Consider the following 15000-nt stretch of genomic DNA (forward strand, 5'->3'; position numbering starts at 1 on the left):
ATAATGCTGTAATTCTTCTCCTCAGCTTCTTCATCTGTTTTTTATTCACTCGTGCCTTACTACTGCTGTGTCTCTCCCTCCCCCTCTCCCTCTCCCTCCCTCCCTCCCCCTCTCCCTCCCTCCCTGTCCTCCTTCCCTCCCTGTCCTCCTTCCCCCTCTCTCTCCTCTGCTTATCTCTCTCCTCTTTGCTGTGTCCTTCTCCCTCGGCTCCCGTGCTTCTCTTCCTCCGTGGCTTTGCTCTGACCTTCCTCGCTTCCCTGGGCCTCCTCATCCTCATCTTCGTTCTCCTCGACTGCCTCCCCCTGCCCCCCCCTGCTGCGTGTGGTTGGCCACACCAGTAGCTCCCCTGGCGTCGTCGGCTCTTGGGGGGCTTGTGCCAGGGCAGGCAGGGAGCTTCAGCCTCCAGGCTGGGGGGGAAGCACTATGACATGAAGGTATCCCTCCACCCCCTCCACCTCTCCATTGGTCTATCTCTGTATCTCTTCATATCTCCACCCCTACATTTTGCCACCTCTCCATCTCTCCACTCATCTACTCTTCACCTTTCCACCCCTTTACCTTTTCATCTCCCCTCCACCCTTCATCTCTGTATCCCTCCACTCCTCTACTTTTCCATCGCTCCACCCTTCCATCTGTCCATTTCTCCATCCGTTGTCTGCAGCCTGTCTGGGAGTCCAACTCAGCAGCTGCCTCCAGGCCATATCCATTTCTCAGCCACGGCCCAATGCGGCAGTGCATTTTCCCAAAGCATTGTTGTCCGTGTGTGTGTGTGTGTGTGTGTGTGTGTGTGTGTGTGTGTGTGTGTGTGTGTGTGTGTGTGTGTGAGAATTTAATGATGGTCATTGTACCATGACACTTTTGGGAGATGGCCCCCATGTTCCAGAGTAAGAGTTGCTGCCTACCCGTCTGCCGTGGGTCTGAGTGAATGGGAGTGGGGTTTAGTAGGAGTGAGGAGTCTCTGTGGGCCTTATTAGGTCAGGCTGGTTGGAAGTGTGTTGCTCCTGTGGTGATGCAAATAAGAGGTGTGTGAGAGAAGGAAAGCCATGCCTCATCAACCTGTCATGTGTTGATGTCATATGGTGATAACTGCTAGGGTTTAGATTGGAAAAAGACACAACTCTACGTACAGATTTTTACCCCCTCCATCAGAAAATAGATTTATAAACATTTATAAAATCTTCCTTTTTCAAGACACCCAAAAGAAAATATCCTTTGGATAGGCATGGCAGTGTTTTGTTCTTAACATATTGCCAGGACATTATGTCCTTATGCTCTGCCATTCCTGGCAACTTTTTGGGAAAGGGCAGCGTGTGCATTTTTGGATGATATTATTACCACATACAGTGTGTATCTGCTTACATTGCAGTCCTTTCATTTTCTGCACACAAAGTGGAGGGTCTTTGAATTAGCTTTGAGAAAAGTGACATACCCAAACTTCTCTTCTCTCCTCTTCTCTTCTCCTCTATTCTCCTTTCTTCTCCTCTATTCTCTTCTTCCGCTTACTCGTTCAACTACTGAGTGCTTGTATCCCACTCGCATGCATATGCTTGTGTAGATGAGCTAAACTCCCCCCCCTCTGAACAGTTCTTTTAGTTTGGGAGGCCTCATGAATAAATGAAGTAAACAGTCTGATGTTTACTGCCACCGACACTGCCAAATGCTCCCAATTTATGACCTGCTTTCTCGAGGCTGGTACAGACTTAAAAAAAAAAGAGTTTAAAATAGCCTCTTGCTTAGATCCTTACAGCCACCACCTCTTAATATAAGAGAACCAGCCGTGTTTTGAAGCTCAGAGAGGGGGACTTGTGATGACTCGGTGTCGGTCTTACACTAGTGCCCGGTTTCTCTGCTCCACCTCTACTGACCAAACATAGCCAGTGGAGCGAGAGTGGACTGGATTGTCTGGAGGATGTGTGTCAGAGGACCTGCTGATTTTTAGCCACGCTTGACCTTTTCCTCACCAGGGGATCTGTGCCATTTCTCAGTGGGTCATCTGCCCTTTCTGAAGCCACATAACAAGAGCCTGAAGGGATGGAGCAGGACGTTTGGTTTCACGCTGTTCTCTCTCTCTCTCTCTCCCCTCTCTGTCTCCCTGTCTATCTCCTCTCCCTGGCTCTTGTCCTCCTTCATTTCTCTCTCTCTCCCTTCTCTCTCTCTCTCTCTCTCTGCTCTGCAGGTGCAGCAGCTGATGAGGGCTGCCCGGAGTGGGACCAAGGATGGGCTGGAGAAGACCAAAATAGCCGTCATGAGGAGGGTCTCCTTCCTGCACCACCGGAAAGACCACTTGGGTGAGTGTGGGGGTGACGAGGGAAGTCTCCAGTGTCTCGTGTGTGTGTGTGTGTGTGTGTGTGTGTGTGTGGGGGGGGGGGGTGGAAATGATACAGAAGGCCTGAGGGCAGAGAGGTCCACTGGCACCATCTACTTGTGTGAATCTGTGTTTTTTTTTAATGGGAGGCACTTCTCACAGCTCCTCTAATACCCCTCTGCTTGAAGAGCAAAGGACTTCAAGGAAGAGAAAATAAAGCCGTCCAGATGATGTAAGATATAAGAAATGAAACAGGGGGCCGTGCGTGCGTGTGTGTGTGTGTGTGTGTGTGTGGGGGGGGGGGGGCTGGGATCAAGTCAAGCTGGCGTGCTCTGATTATCAGTGGCCATTGTGGCTGACACGAGGGCTTTTGATGTGCGGGAGAGACGGGCGGAAAATTCCCCATGACTGTCTCCTGTTCCCATAATGCCATTCAGCACAAAGGGGACGGGATTAGCCTCTGCTAATGGAGACGCCTGGCCTCAGGCGGCAAGACACAGATAACCGATGGAGAATGGAAAACTTCTCCAACAATCCCGCAGAGGTTAAAAGGCCATAACAGAAACTCTTATGTTTAGGTTGATGTTGTTGTTGTTTAGAAACTCTTATGTTTAGGTTGATGTTGTTGTTGTTGTTGTTGTTTAGGTTGATGTTGTTGTTGATATTGATGTTTGTGTTGATGATGCTTTTGTTGTTCTTTTTATGTATTATTCATTGTCATCTTGCTGGAAATTTTCAATTGAAGCACCTATGTGCACAAACTTTTTCTTGAGTGGGTGCTTTTGTGATCTGGCAGAGGAAGTTGTTTGAATGTCTCTCTCTGTGTCTATCTCAGTGTGTGTGTGTGTGTGTGTGTGTGTGTGTGTGTGTGTGTGTGTGTGTGTGTGTGTGTGATTACCAGACTTTGCTGTTTTTGTAGAAGTGCTATGTTTCAATGAATTTTTCAAGCCCTTCAAGGCTTTTCTTGTTAGGGTGGGATATGTACCTATTCGGTTTGTTCTGTTCCACTGTAGCTGTGGACAGAAGAAAATATATAGTGCTTCATTCTCTCTCTCTCTCTCTCTCTCTCACTCACTCTCTTTCTCTCTCTGTGTGTGTAGAGGATGCCGAAGATGATGCAGGGTACTTGGATGTGACCGTGTCAGAGGCAAAGCATCCTCCTCCACAACTGGGTCCTATGCCAGATGGACTCAACAGCCACCAGGTTTGTGTGTGTGTGTGTGTGTGTGTGTGTGTGTGTGTGTGTGTGTGTGTCTGTGTGTGTGTGTGTGTGAGGGGATGAAGACAGGGTTTACTCTGAGGGAAAGTAATAGGCAAAAGGCAGAGAATGGAGGGGAGGAGTGGGAGGGTAGAGATAGCGCTTGTTGTTGGCAGTGGAAAAAAAGTGACACAGAGAGATAGAGGGAGAGGAGAGTCTGACATTTGCCTCATGTTGTCAATGCAATGGTACAGTCAGAGCGAGCAAGTTTGTTCTCCTCATACATAATTTAATACACATAGACACATCCATGCTCAAACACATGGACACGGGCACACATACACACACACACACACTCACACTCACACTCACACTCACACTCACTCACTCACACACACACACACACACACACATGCACACACACACACACACACTCACACTCACACTCACTCACACACACTCACACACACAGACACACACACTCACACACACACACTCACACTCACATACACATTCTCTCTTTATCTTTCTCTCCCTCTCTTTTCCTCACACACATGTACCCACGTACTCTAAGAAACCGCAAAAGTCAATATTTTCTGCTCTCTCCCCCCGCCCACCACCCCCGCCCTTTAAACTACCCTATCCTCTCTCAGCCACCCAGACAATTGGCCAGAATGGATGAGTGTGTCCCTAATTACCCAGGCTCCCTTGTTGCACCCCCCTTGGTGTTGCGGTGTCTCCATTGGACCCTCTAATTGCCTGCTTTCCTTCTCCCCTCAGATCGTTCGCCGCCACATCCTTGGCTCAATCGTCCAGAGCGAGAGAAGCTACCTGGAGTCCCTGAAGAGAATCCTTCAGGTGAGTCCGACCGTCTCCGCAGCCCCGCTTCTCGTTTCCCCCTTTCTTAGCCTCCTCCCTCCCCTGCCCCCTTGTCTCCTCCACTCGTCTCCTCGCCGGGGCGAGACGCAGCGCTTTCAGCCTCACAGAATCCGGGCCTCCTGGGGAGTCTTAACCGGCCCCGAATTAAGCGTGGCGCCATAGAGGGACTAGCAGCCCAGCTGGGTCTCGGCAAAGCCACATTAGGGTCTGGATACATCTCACTAGCCACGGTGAATGGAGGAGTGCTGTTCATTAGCCCATTCAGAGAAAAAGACATCAGGTAAAATTTGCGTGATATTGTTAGGTGCTTTGGGTCCATAATAGTTCTAAATTGCCCTTGTTCTATGATCCTATGGAGGAAATAGTCTAGGCGCCTTTTGCACAAAATACACTATTATGTTTGTCAGAACGTCCTCATACAAACTGTGTATATGCACATGCTTTGCGATACTACAACTACAACAGCTACAATAAGAAGAACTAGTCCCATCTATTGAATGAGCTCAGCTCAGTCCGATAAAAGTATAAGTATACTGTTTTGATCCCGTGAGGGAAATTTGGTCTCTGCATTCATCCCAATCCGTGAATTAGTGAAACATACACAACACACAGTGAACACACAGTGAGGTGAAGCACACACTAACCCGGAGCAGTGAGCTGCCTGTTACAATGGCGCTCGGGAAGCAGTGAGGGGTTAGGTGCCTTGCTCAAGGGCACTTCAGCCGTGGATGTGGGCATGGGAGAGTAGTGCTCAACCACTTCCCCCACCCACACTTTTTCGACTGGGTACAAGCCTGAAGCCCTAACCAGTAGGCCGCGGCTGCCCCTAATGAGTGTCATGCCCAAGGATAGACATTACATGCAATTAACCTGAGATATTCCTGTTTTTCTTTTTTTATAACACAGATGGCTGTAAATCTTTGTGTTAGTTCTGAAACAAAGTTTTTTTTTCATGGCAGATGCATACGTTTTCAACACTAGAAAATATTTCCATTTCTTCTCTCTTTCTCATTTCTTCATTTCTTCCCTCTTTCTTGGGGCATCTGGAGATTCAATTTCTTTTCTTATTCACAGAGACTTGTGTGTGCGTGTGCGTGTACGTGTGCGTGTGCGTGTGCGTGTGCGTGTGTGTGTGTGTGTGCAAGCAAGGCGAGAAAGCAGAGACCATATTACACTTGCTATAGGTTATGCATTCCTCACTCAAAGCCAATGACCAAGAAAAAAAAATCAATGGCCAACATGAAGGAAAAAAGATCACACACAAACACACGTACACACACACACGTACACACACACACACACACACACAAACACACACACATACGTATTATAGAGTACTGTGTATTGGTCCACAGCACCGTATAGATTTCATCATGACCACCTAGAGGCAGACGTGCGATGGGGGTTGCAGTAACTCAGAGTGCCATGCTGAAGATGGATTCCGAGTATGGCTTGTTCTTGATGAAAGATTCCATAACTCTGGAAGCGATAAGAATGCACGTGTGTCTGGCTAGAACAATTCCCACAGTAGCACAGCTGATGGAAGCCTTTAACTGGTGATACAGTGCCCTTATAAAAAGAGAGAGGAGAGATGAGGTCCTCTTAAGAGCAGTCTCTCATGTCTGAATCAGTAAAAGGCTTTAAAGACTCGGACATTTGATTTTCTCGCTGCTCCTTTGAACGCAGTCCAAATGGGTTATGTCTTATATTTTTTAGTTATTTAAGTGACCGAGCATTTAAAAGTGCCATGACCTTAACTGTCCATGTGTGGGGGTGTGTGTGCGGTAATACTTGCTGAAAAAAGTCTGAATACAAAAAGCACACAAACTCATTTGTCTGAAAGGAATCCTTATAGGTTTTGGAAATGCCACCCTCACTAAAGCCAGTCCTGACGGAAACTAACTGAAAGGCCACCTCTGAAACAAGGTTTCATTTTTAATCACCCTGACACCAGTTAGGTAGACTGACGTAGCCATACTCAATTCTAGTCAGAATATGAGTCTGATACTGCTCCATTGGAACGTAATTATGGGGCGTGTTTCAACCGATACAGTGGGGGGAATGCCTCTGCACTCAATCGGATAGACCTAACCAATCAGAGTAACGAAATAACTTACCGTGAGATGTAGGAAGAACAAACGAACCATCCTTCTTCTCCACAAATGCCTTAACATTGTTTTCTGGTCTTTTGTAAAAGTTATTGTGCCGTCAATATCTCCTACAACACTCATTAGCGAAATCTAAGAGATACGTGGCAGGCTATTAGGAAAAAACTGATAGCCTATATCCCCTCCGTTTTTAAAAATAATTCTGTTAAATAACACTGATATGCTACAAACATGGGAAAGGCTGTCGCAAATCCCTCAAACAGGTGGTCAATCAGAGATTTCAAACGGACTAGGGAACAACATGTCACCTTGATGAAAGTGAAACCATGAGTTTTCCCACATCTCAACTTTGGCCAAAGTTTTCAGAAATAATAATTTTCAGTGATAAAACCTCAAATAATATGCATTATGTCTCCTTCTAGCCACAGTGTTTTTGTTGCAAACATAATCAACCTAAGCATGTTCAGATGATGTGATAGATGAGGCACTGTTGCTCACCTGTCCATCATCGTAAAGCCCGATTTGATTGGTCCGCCAGATTTTGGGTGAGCACAGTTGCTCCACAACAGAGCAATGCCAGACCGAATTTCCCGACCTCAAATGTTGTGGGCGGGACTAAGTTTGGCTGGCGCCCAGGCTACCAGTTAGGCATTGTGCGGATATATTATAAACTAATGTTAGCTTCATCTTGTGTTTAATGTCCATTAGTTCTGCTTATTATACGGTGTTCCAGAAAGTTCCATTAACATGAATAGACTTTCCCAACGTTCAGAGGTCCGATAATTCTGCATAATGACTGCTGCAAAAAACTGTATGACTGCTGCCAATAGCCCTTTTTACACAGAGATCACGCAAAATTCGCGGGAAGAGGAGACGTCTTTTTGCCGCATCGTGTTTCTAAAAACGAAGTAAAAAAATTGCCGGCCTGCTGATCTGTTCACATGATCCGGCCTTTTGGGGAGCCAGGAGGCAGGACCAGTTAGCAAATTAAAACGTGACTTGCAGCAGGGGGCGTGTAGAGTGCTAGTCGTAGCCTAGGCCTTATTATGTGCGGGCCTTCAGATGCAGCAGGTGTGTGATTTTGAAAACCATGGCGGGAGAACCGACTGCACTTTGGTTAGCTGCTGCACACATTTTTCGTACCCTACAAATGCAAGTGAAGTTGCTTTGCATCATAGTGCAGTACTATGTGTCGATGCTTAGACTGGCGGATTCTGTAAATGGGCTTATCGGAAAATGTAAAAGGGCTTAATGGCAACGGGTTTTGTGCTTCTGATTTAAGTCGTTCATATTATTTTGTGGGGGGTCCATTCACTTGAATTAAAGGTTCTAAAGGTACTAGTCCAACACATTTGTTTCTCCAATTGAGCAGTTCACTCCGCATGGTCCTGTATGGCTGTTCATTGTTTGACTCTGGGACTGTGAATGGGAAACAAGGTTAATGGCTCATGCCGTAATCAATTGCTTCAGGAGCAAAGAAAGAAGGGTGTCACTTCATCGAGAGTTGAGATCAAATTTCAACAACGTACCACTAGAAAGTCACAATGTTGACCTTTAGGAGCGGTCTCATCCTTGCATCTTCCATCTTCAATGATCTCTCCTCTCCCATCTCTTCTCCTCTCCTCTCCTCTCTTCTCTTCTCCTCTCCTCTCTTCTCTTCTCCTCTCCTCTCTTCTCTTCTCCTCTCCTCTCCTCTCCTCTCCCCTTCTCCAGGAGTACCAGCGGCCCCTACTGGAGGCCGAGCCCCGCATCCTGAGCCCGCGCAAGATCCGGCCCATCTTCTACCGCGTGCGCGAGATCACCCAGTGCCACTCCATGTTCCAGATTGCCCTGGCCTCCCGCGTGGCAGATTGGGACGCCTGCGAGAAGATTGGTGACCTCTTCGTTGCTTCAGTGAGTGCCAGATAATCCTATTACAGGCCATCGTGTAATGGAGTGTGCCTTTAGTCGTCTCTGTGTGTTTGTGTGTGTGTGTGTGTGTGTGTGTGTGTGTGTGTGTGTGTGTGTGTGTGTGTGTGTGTGTGTGTGTGAGAGAGAGAGTGAGTGTGTGTTTTCTTTGTGTTTGAGATTGATTGTATGAATATGGAACATGTGCCTGTGTGTTTGGGTATAAACAGTATCCTATACAGTATATATCATGCGCTTTTACATGGCATCATTTGGCCATCGGTAGGTGTGAATGTGTGAGTGAATGGATGAAATGAGAGGCATAAATCTGTAAAGCGCTTTGGAGAATATTTGCCATACAAATTAAGTCCGTTTACCATTTACCATTATGTGTATGTGCATATGTCTGTGTCTCAACTTGTGGGTCTGTATTAATTGTGTCTGTAATTGCATCATGTTTCCTTGCGCTCATGTTTGTGTCAGTACCATTGATTGAGTTCATAATTGACCAACACTTTTGTTTGAACCATCTGTGGTACCCAAAGGAAGCACGCTGGTGCTTTTTTAAAACTCAGATGTGGAGTCTATTACGGCCATGATGGATTCCCCTGTGTGCCTGCAAATGAAGCCGGCACTCCCGGTGTGAGTGTGGCTCTGTCGGCAGCTCTAATGGGCTAATGAATGAGTGTGGTGTGATGACCCTTGGTGCGGTGATCATCCATAAGGCCTGCTCATTATTTACCGATTAAAAGAAAAGGCCCAGGCGTGTAAATCCCCCCACACCACTGGCCCTCCACCCCACCCTTCTGTGTCTGTGTGTCGGGGATGACTCCATTGATCTCAAACACTTAGACCCCCTGCAGCGCGAGGGATTGGAGAATGAGAAGATGAACATGCCTGCATGAGTTTATGTGTGCACTCACACACGCACACATACACACACATACATTCACATAGACACACACACAGACACTCACACTCACACACACACTCACACACACACACACACTCACTCATACACACACACACACACACACACACACACACACACACAGCTTTAAATAAGAACACACATTCTCTGAGCTCCATGAACATATTTACTCTCACACCCACTCTCTTCTTCTTCCACACGTGTGCCCACGTTGTTATTTGCAATCGATTTCCTTTGCACATTTAGTTAATGATTATCCGAGATGGATGGCTCTCTTCTGCATGTGTGCGCAGAACAGTGAAAAGATCTGTGTACGTATTGAATGTGGATCTCGATGGAGGTATGTGGAGGTGATTGTGTCATTTCTGTGTGGAGTGTTTGCATTGATAGGGATGTTAGCGTATTGAGCACTGTCATCGACACAATACAGTGTATGTGTGTGTGAGTGTGTGTGTGTGTGTGTAGGGGAGTGTGTGTATGAGTGTACTGAGTTAGAGGAGGACAGGCAGACCTACGTGCCTGCTTGTGAACATGCATGAGATGAAGACAGAGAGCCTCTTAGCAAGCATTAGTGTCTGAGAGTGTGTGTAAGGGTCAGCATGAGTGTGCATTTAAGTGTGTAAGAGTGTGCATATGATGGATAGTGTGTGTTTGCTGGTGTACGTATGTGAACACAGTGAACACAGTTTTTGTGTGTGTGTTTTGGCTGAGTGTATTTGTATTCATGAGGGATGGGTAGATATGACCAGAAGCCCATGGGCTACTCGTTAATTTCCTCCCCGCCTGCTCACTCTCCAGCACCCCCAACACACACACACACACACACCAGTGCTGCCGTCAGCAACTCTGCTTGTGCTTAATCAAAGCTGAATGAATGGATGCGTGCCATACTCCCTGCCCTCAGTGGGCTCCTATATAATGGATTGTGGAGTGTTTTGGTCTCCACTCCCCCAATGGTAAACAGATCAGATCTCCATAAGTGCCTGACTGAAATTATCATCCCCCTTCCCATCAAGGTGCCTCTTTTTTCAAGAGTGCATGGACTCCCAGAGGGGTGTGTGTGTGTGTGTGTGTGTGGGTGGTGGTGGGGTAGTCAGGTTGAACCAGTAGGAATGAACCGGGGCTTCGTAGTACAAAACAAGAGAGAGCCCCCTGCACATATCAGAATGCCAGCATCTCTGAAAAGGTTTTATGGGGGATTTTCTGCCAGCTTTCTGGGGCTACTGCCTATCAATCTATCTCACAGCGGGTGAGATATTTGTAATGCAGTCTACGGCTAATGTCTTATCACGCTGTGGTATGTCATATCTGCTGGGTCCATTGTTTCACAGGATTATTTTGCTCGAGGAAAGATGGGTTGAATGTGATGCATACCTGAAAAGCATTTTTTACTGAGCTTCCTTTTGTCGCACAACCAGCCCTAAAATGGTGATGGATGTGGAATGAAAATAGAGAAGCATTCTGTTTCAGGGCAAAAACACTCTTTCCCTCCTCCTGGCTTTTTTGTTTTGTCTTAAAGTGTTTGCCCTTCCTCTAAACACAACTTTATTTCTATTTAAATGTACTTTTAGCTGCCTCTTTGTCAGTTTTATTAGATTTTATTGTTATTTTATTCAGTATTTTCCCATAAGTCTCCTTTTTATCCTTCTTTGTTTTCTTTTAACTATGGTCATTTTTGCCCATCTTGCCTTGACTACACCCAAATGAATACTCTGGACATCGCTGTAATTTTCAGTCACTTTCTGAATAGAAATCAGATTGATTGATGACCCATCCTGTTTCCCCAGTTCTCCAAGTCCATGGTGGTGGACGTGTACAGTGACTATGTGAACAACTTCACCAATGCCATGGCTCTCATCAAGAAGGCCTGCATGTCCAAACCGGCCTTTCTAGAGTTCCTGAAGGTGAGCGGTCTCCTCTCTTCATAAACACCAACATGGAAATGTTTTTCAATGCCTGGGGGCTTCTCTCTCAACCCTTCAATTGAACTCATGAATGTTTGTTTATTTATTTTGTTTGTTTATTTTATTTATTTCTAGTCATAAAACATCATCATAAAAGGCATAGTCATAAGATGAAGATTTTTTTCAGCTCACTAGCAAATTTCATCACCAAAGTAGGACACTCTTTTGAACTGTGAGAAACTTTTCGCTGACAGCTAGGGTCTTTGTTGTTAAAAAGGTTCTTCATGAAACCTATTAAAAATAGTAATTTACTGTAGATTATTCCTCATGTGTGTACTTACGAGCAACCCATTATTTATGACCGCCACTAACATAGCTAGCATAGTGGTCATATACAGTATGTTTAGTCAGTTTTTTTTTCTTCTTCAGTAATTTTGTGTCAATGATTTCCGGGACACTGAAAGACCGAGCTGCATGAAACTTGGTGGGCATGTAGCCCCACAAGGATGACACAGAACAATTGATTTTCGTTTTAATCCGTCGCAAGCACACACACACACAGGCACATAAACATACCCTCCCCTCCCCACACACACACTCACAAGCAAACACACACAAAGATGCACACATTTACACAGAAGCAAACACACACATACACACACTCATTTACATACACAAAAGACATACACATCTAGTTAATTTTAGGCTCCGGCAGCCTCCAAAGGTATTTGCAAGGCTTTATTTTCAGTGGCTTGACTTAACTTGGTACTTGGCGCTTAACTTTTCAGCCTAAAGTAATAGAACCCCCATGAATGTAAGATGCCTCCTAAATTTCACTCCGTCCTTATAGGATTTATTATTAGAGTTCAATTTTTGCGGGGCAGGACCAATTGCAAATGAGCGCACAAAGAAAAAGGTACATTTGTGAAATGAAAAACGGTGTTGGTCCTCACCATGCTTCTGTGTGACCACTATGAAATTGATGTAGTCTGAGGCTATCTACTTTGTGTGTTCTGTGGTTTTGCCCCGAGGATAGGAGCAGAATTGCATGAGAGGATTGCAGTTGAGTCGTCAGAGTCTTAGAATCTCAAAACTTCCTGCGGAATGACAATTAAAAACTTTAGCGTATTGAAAGGTGCATTTGACCTGGGTTTGTGTTTAATTACTTCCGCCCACTCAGTGGAACACACACTCTGTTTTCTTTTCCTCTTTTCTCACTTACACACAGCCCTTGCCCACCCACACACACACACACACACACACACACACACACGCGCTTTTCCAATGTCGGCCAAGTTCCGAGGGCACTGCATTGGGAATCGATACAGTAATACTAACCCTCACCCACACTCTCACTCGTTTCCATACCACTCAAAGATCTTCTCCTCCCTCAGGGTGCAGAGATCTGTCTCTCTCTCTCTCTCTCCCAGTCTCTCTCTGTTCATCTAATTGGACAAACTTCCTCTCTGTGGTGCTACAGTTTTCCTCCCCCTATTTGAATCTTTCTAATCTTTCTCTCATCTCTTCCCTCCTTCCTCTCTCTCTCTCTCTCTCTCTCTCTCTCTCTCTCTCTCTCTTTCTTTCTCGCTCCTTGCCTCCTGTAGAGAAAACAGGCCTCCAGCACTGACCGCATCACCCTGTACGGCCTGATGGTGAAGCCCATTCAGCGCTTCCCCCAGTTCATCCTCCTGCTCCAGGTCAGTCTCTGCTCCGCCAACAAACCCTGTTACCCCAGCTACACCACCACCACCACCACCCACCACCACCCACCATCCCCAAGCAATGCCACACACGCCTGTGCTCAACAACCCATGTGATGAGTCTTTTTTGTTTACTGTGTGGACATTGGCTACAGGAAGAGACTGAATTGCTAAACTGAATGCATGCTCAAACTTCTTACTGTGTCTTTACTGTAGGTATGGTCTGTCTAACACAAAAGCAACGGTTGAATGAATACTGTGTCCTTCACGACTCACTATTTGTCATGCATTGCTGTCAAATATCTCACAGGTTAAGGTTTTGTGTCCAGGTTAAGGGTTAGACACATTTGGGTATGTGTACATTTGAAATGCGTGGCTCTATTTCATTAAGTACGTCTTTCACACAGTCCTTTAGTATTATGTGTCTTAGGATTTCATCGTCAGCCTTGGGTGGGCTATTGTTGGACCATCCATTCAGGGCTCCGTTTCATAGTGTCTGGAGTCCTTGTTAACCACAAATGGCCCCTGAGCTGCACACCATGGTTTTGACCTTTGGACTAGCTCAGTTGAAGTAGCATTGGAAAGATGGTGGCTATAGATTACCAAGGATCTTCCATGGAAGGCTCCAGGTGGATAGAATGGCTTACTCTGAGAATGTCATCACTTATTGTTATAGTATTGCAGCAGGTTTTGAATTAAAGTTATAGTCATCTCTATGTCCTCCCTGATGCTGTAAAACTGTAAATGTTGTGAAAACTCAAATGTTCAAAGCAGGATGATGCCATTTTTTAACTTTCTCAGCTTTTGACTACTGTTTTTGTCCATTATTAACACGTATAGATAAGAGTTCAGCCAAAGTCAACAACAGTCGTCAGAAGCTGTGAAAAGTCTGCAATCTGTTGCATCATATGTTGCCTTGGTGACATGAATTTTCTCAAAATTTTTGTTTCTTTGCAGTGCACATGCTTTAACTTATTGTTTCATGTCTTTTTTTTTGACGGTTGCATATTACTGAGAACTCCTACTGTATGGTCCAAACAAAGTCTCTCTCTCTCTCTCTCTGTTTCTCATGAATCACTTATGAATAATGGACAAGCCAGTTGACAGAACAGAAACAACTCACTCCCTTCCCTGACAAAAAACAACAACAGCAACAGCATGCTACTTTGGGCTGAAGTATTCTCCCACAGAGCAGCTCTGGCCGGAGAAAAATCGGTGATTTGCCAATGGCTATAAAGGCCTGCCATGTAAAGTGGACTGCCCAGTGCCACCAGCTGAAGAGCAATTGTTACCTCAGACTTCCCATGCTGCCATTGAAAAAGTGTCAACATAAGGCCCGCTAATAAGACTAGCTTAGGGGCTAGCAGTGCCCACTGAGAGGGTCTCGACCCTCAAGAGACAACAAGAGTATGTTTCTTCCACATGGATCAACATTGCCGTATACATCACTGCTGCAGGTATAAAATCAGACAGGAAACTGACTTTTGGCAAAGGAGCTCCACACATGACTGTGGCCCACATGGATCTGAGCTTGAAGAGTGAAAGGAAAAATGTCAGGGGCTTGCTGGCTGCTGCTGGTGAAGTGTGTGTGTGTGTGTGTGTGTGTGTGTGTGTGTGTGTGTGTGTTTCTTCTTCTCCTCCTCCAAGAAGGGCTGGTCTTTCTTCACAGCTGGTGTGGTGGTGTGTAAGAAAAGAGTATTCAGGTGGTCCTGCTCATTTCATACCTCAGTGGACATCGATTATCCATGAACTCTTACAGATAACGTATAAATGTTACTTTTTTTTCTGCGCCGTGCCAGCAGTGGAAAAGTGCCTACCCAATCATTTATCACAGGAGCCTAATTCATAATAGCGAAAAAGGGCTGTGAGGTTCATGCTTAGACATGCTATCATAGAGGCACTCATTCCCTCGTTTTTTCTCACTAAGTGACTTTCCACCTCTCTGGTGCTCTGCTTTCTGCTCTCTATCTCTTTCTCTCTCTCTCTCTCTCTCTCTCTCTCTCTCTCTCTCTCTCTCTCACACACGCGCACACATACACACACCGGCGCACACACATAGGCACACACACATAGGCACACACACAGGCA

General features: G+C 45.8%; 1 protein-coding gene across 5 annotated transcripts in view; it reads left to right on the forward strand.

Moving 5' to 3' along the window:
- arhgef10la (Rho guanine nucleotide exchange factor (GEF) 10-like a) overlaps positions 1–15000 on the forward strand; it is a 144573-nt gene that overhangs the window by 28507 nt on the left and 101066 nt on the right. For 3 of the 5 annotated variants that reach the window (XM_048254526.1, XM_048254525.1, XM_048254524.1), the window contains 6 exons: positions 2177–2288; positions 3406–3509; positions 4284–4361; positions 8204–8383; positions 11096–11212; positions 12817–12909. In XM_048254526.1, coding sequence (XP_048110483.1) covers positions 2177–2288; positions 3406–3509; positions 4284–4361; positions 8204–8383; positions 11096–11212; positions 12817–12909 — 684 coding nt within the window. Of the gene's footprint in view, positions 1–394; positions 435–1961; positions 1985–2176; positions 2289–3405; positions 3510–4283; positions 4362–8203; positions 8384–11095; positions 11213–12816; positions 12910–15000 lie in introns of those variants that run through there. The other 2 variants (XM_048254527.1, XM_048254528.1) reach the window with 2 other exon arrangements.

This window comes from Alosa alosa, chromosome 10 (genome assembly GCF_017589495.1).
Source record: "Alosa alosa isolate M-15738 ecotype Scorff River chromosome 10, AALO_Geno_1.1, whole genome shotgun sequence".
In the NCBI taxonomy this organism is placed as follows: Eukaryota; Metazoa; Chordata; class Actinopteri; order Clupeiformes; family Clupeidae; genus Alosa; species Alosa alosa.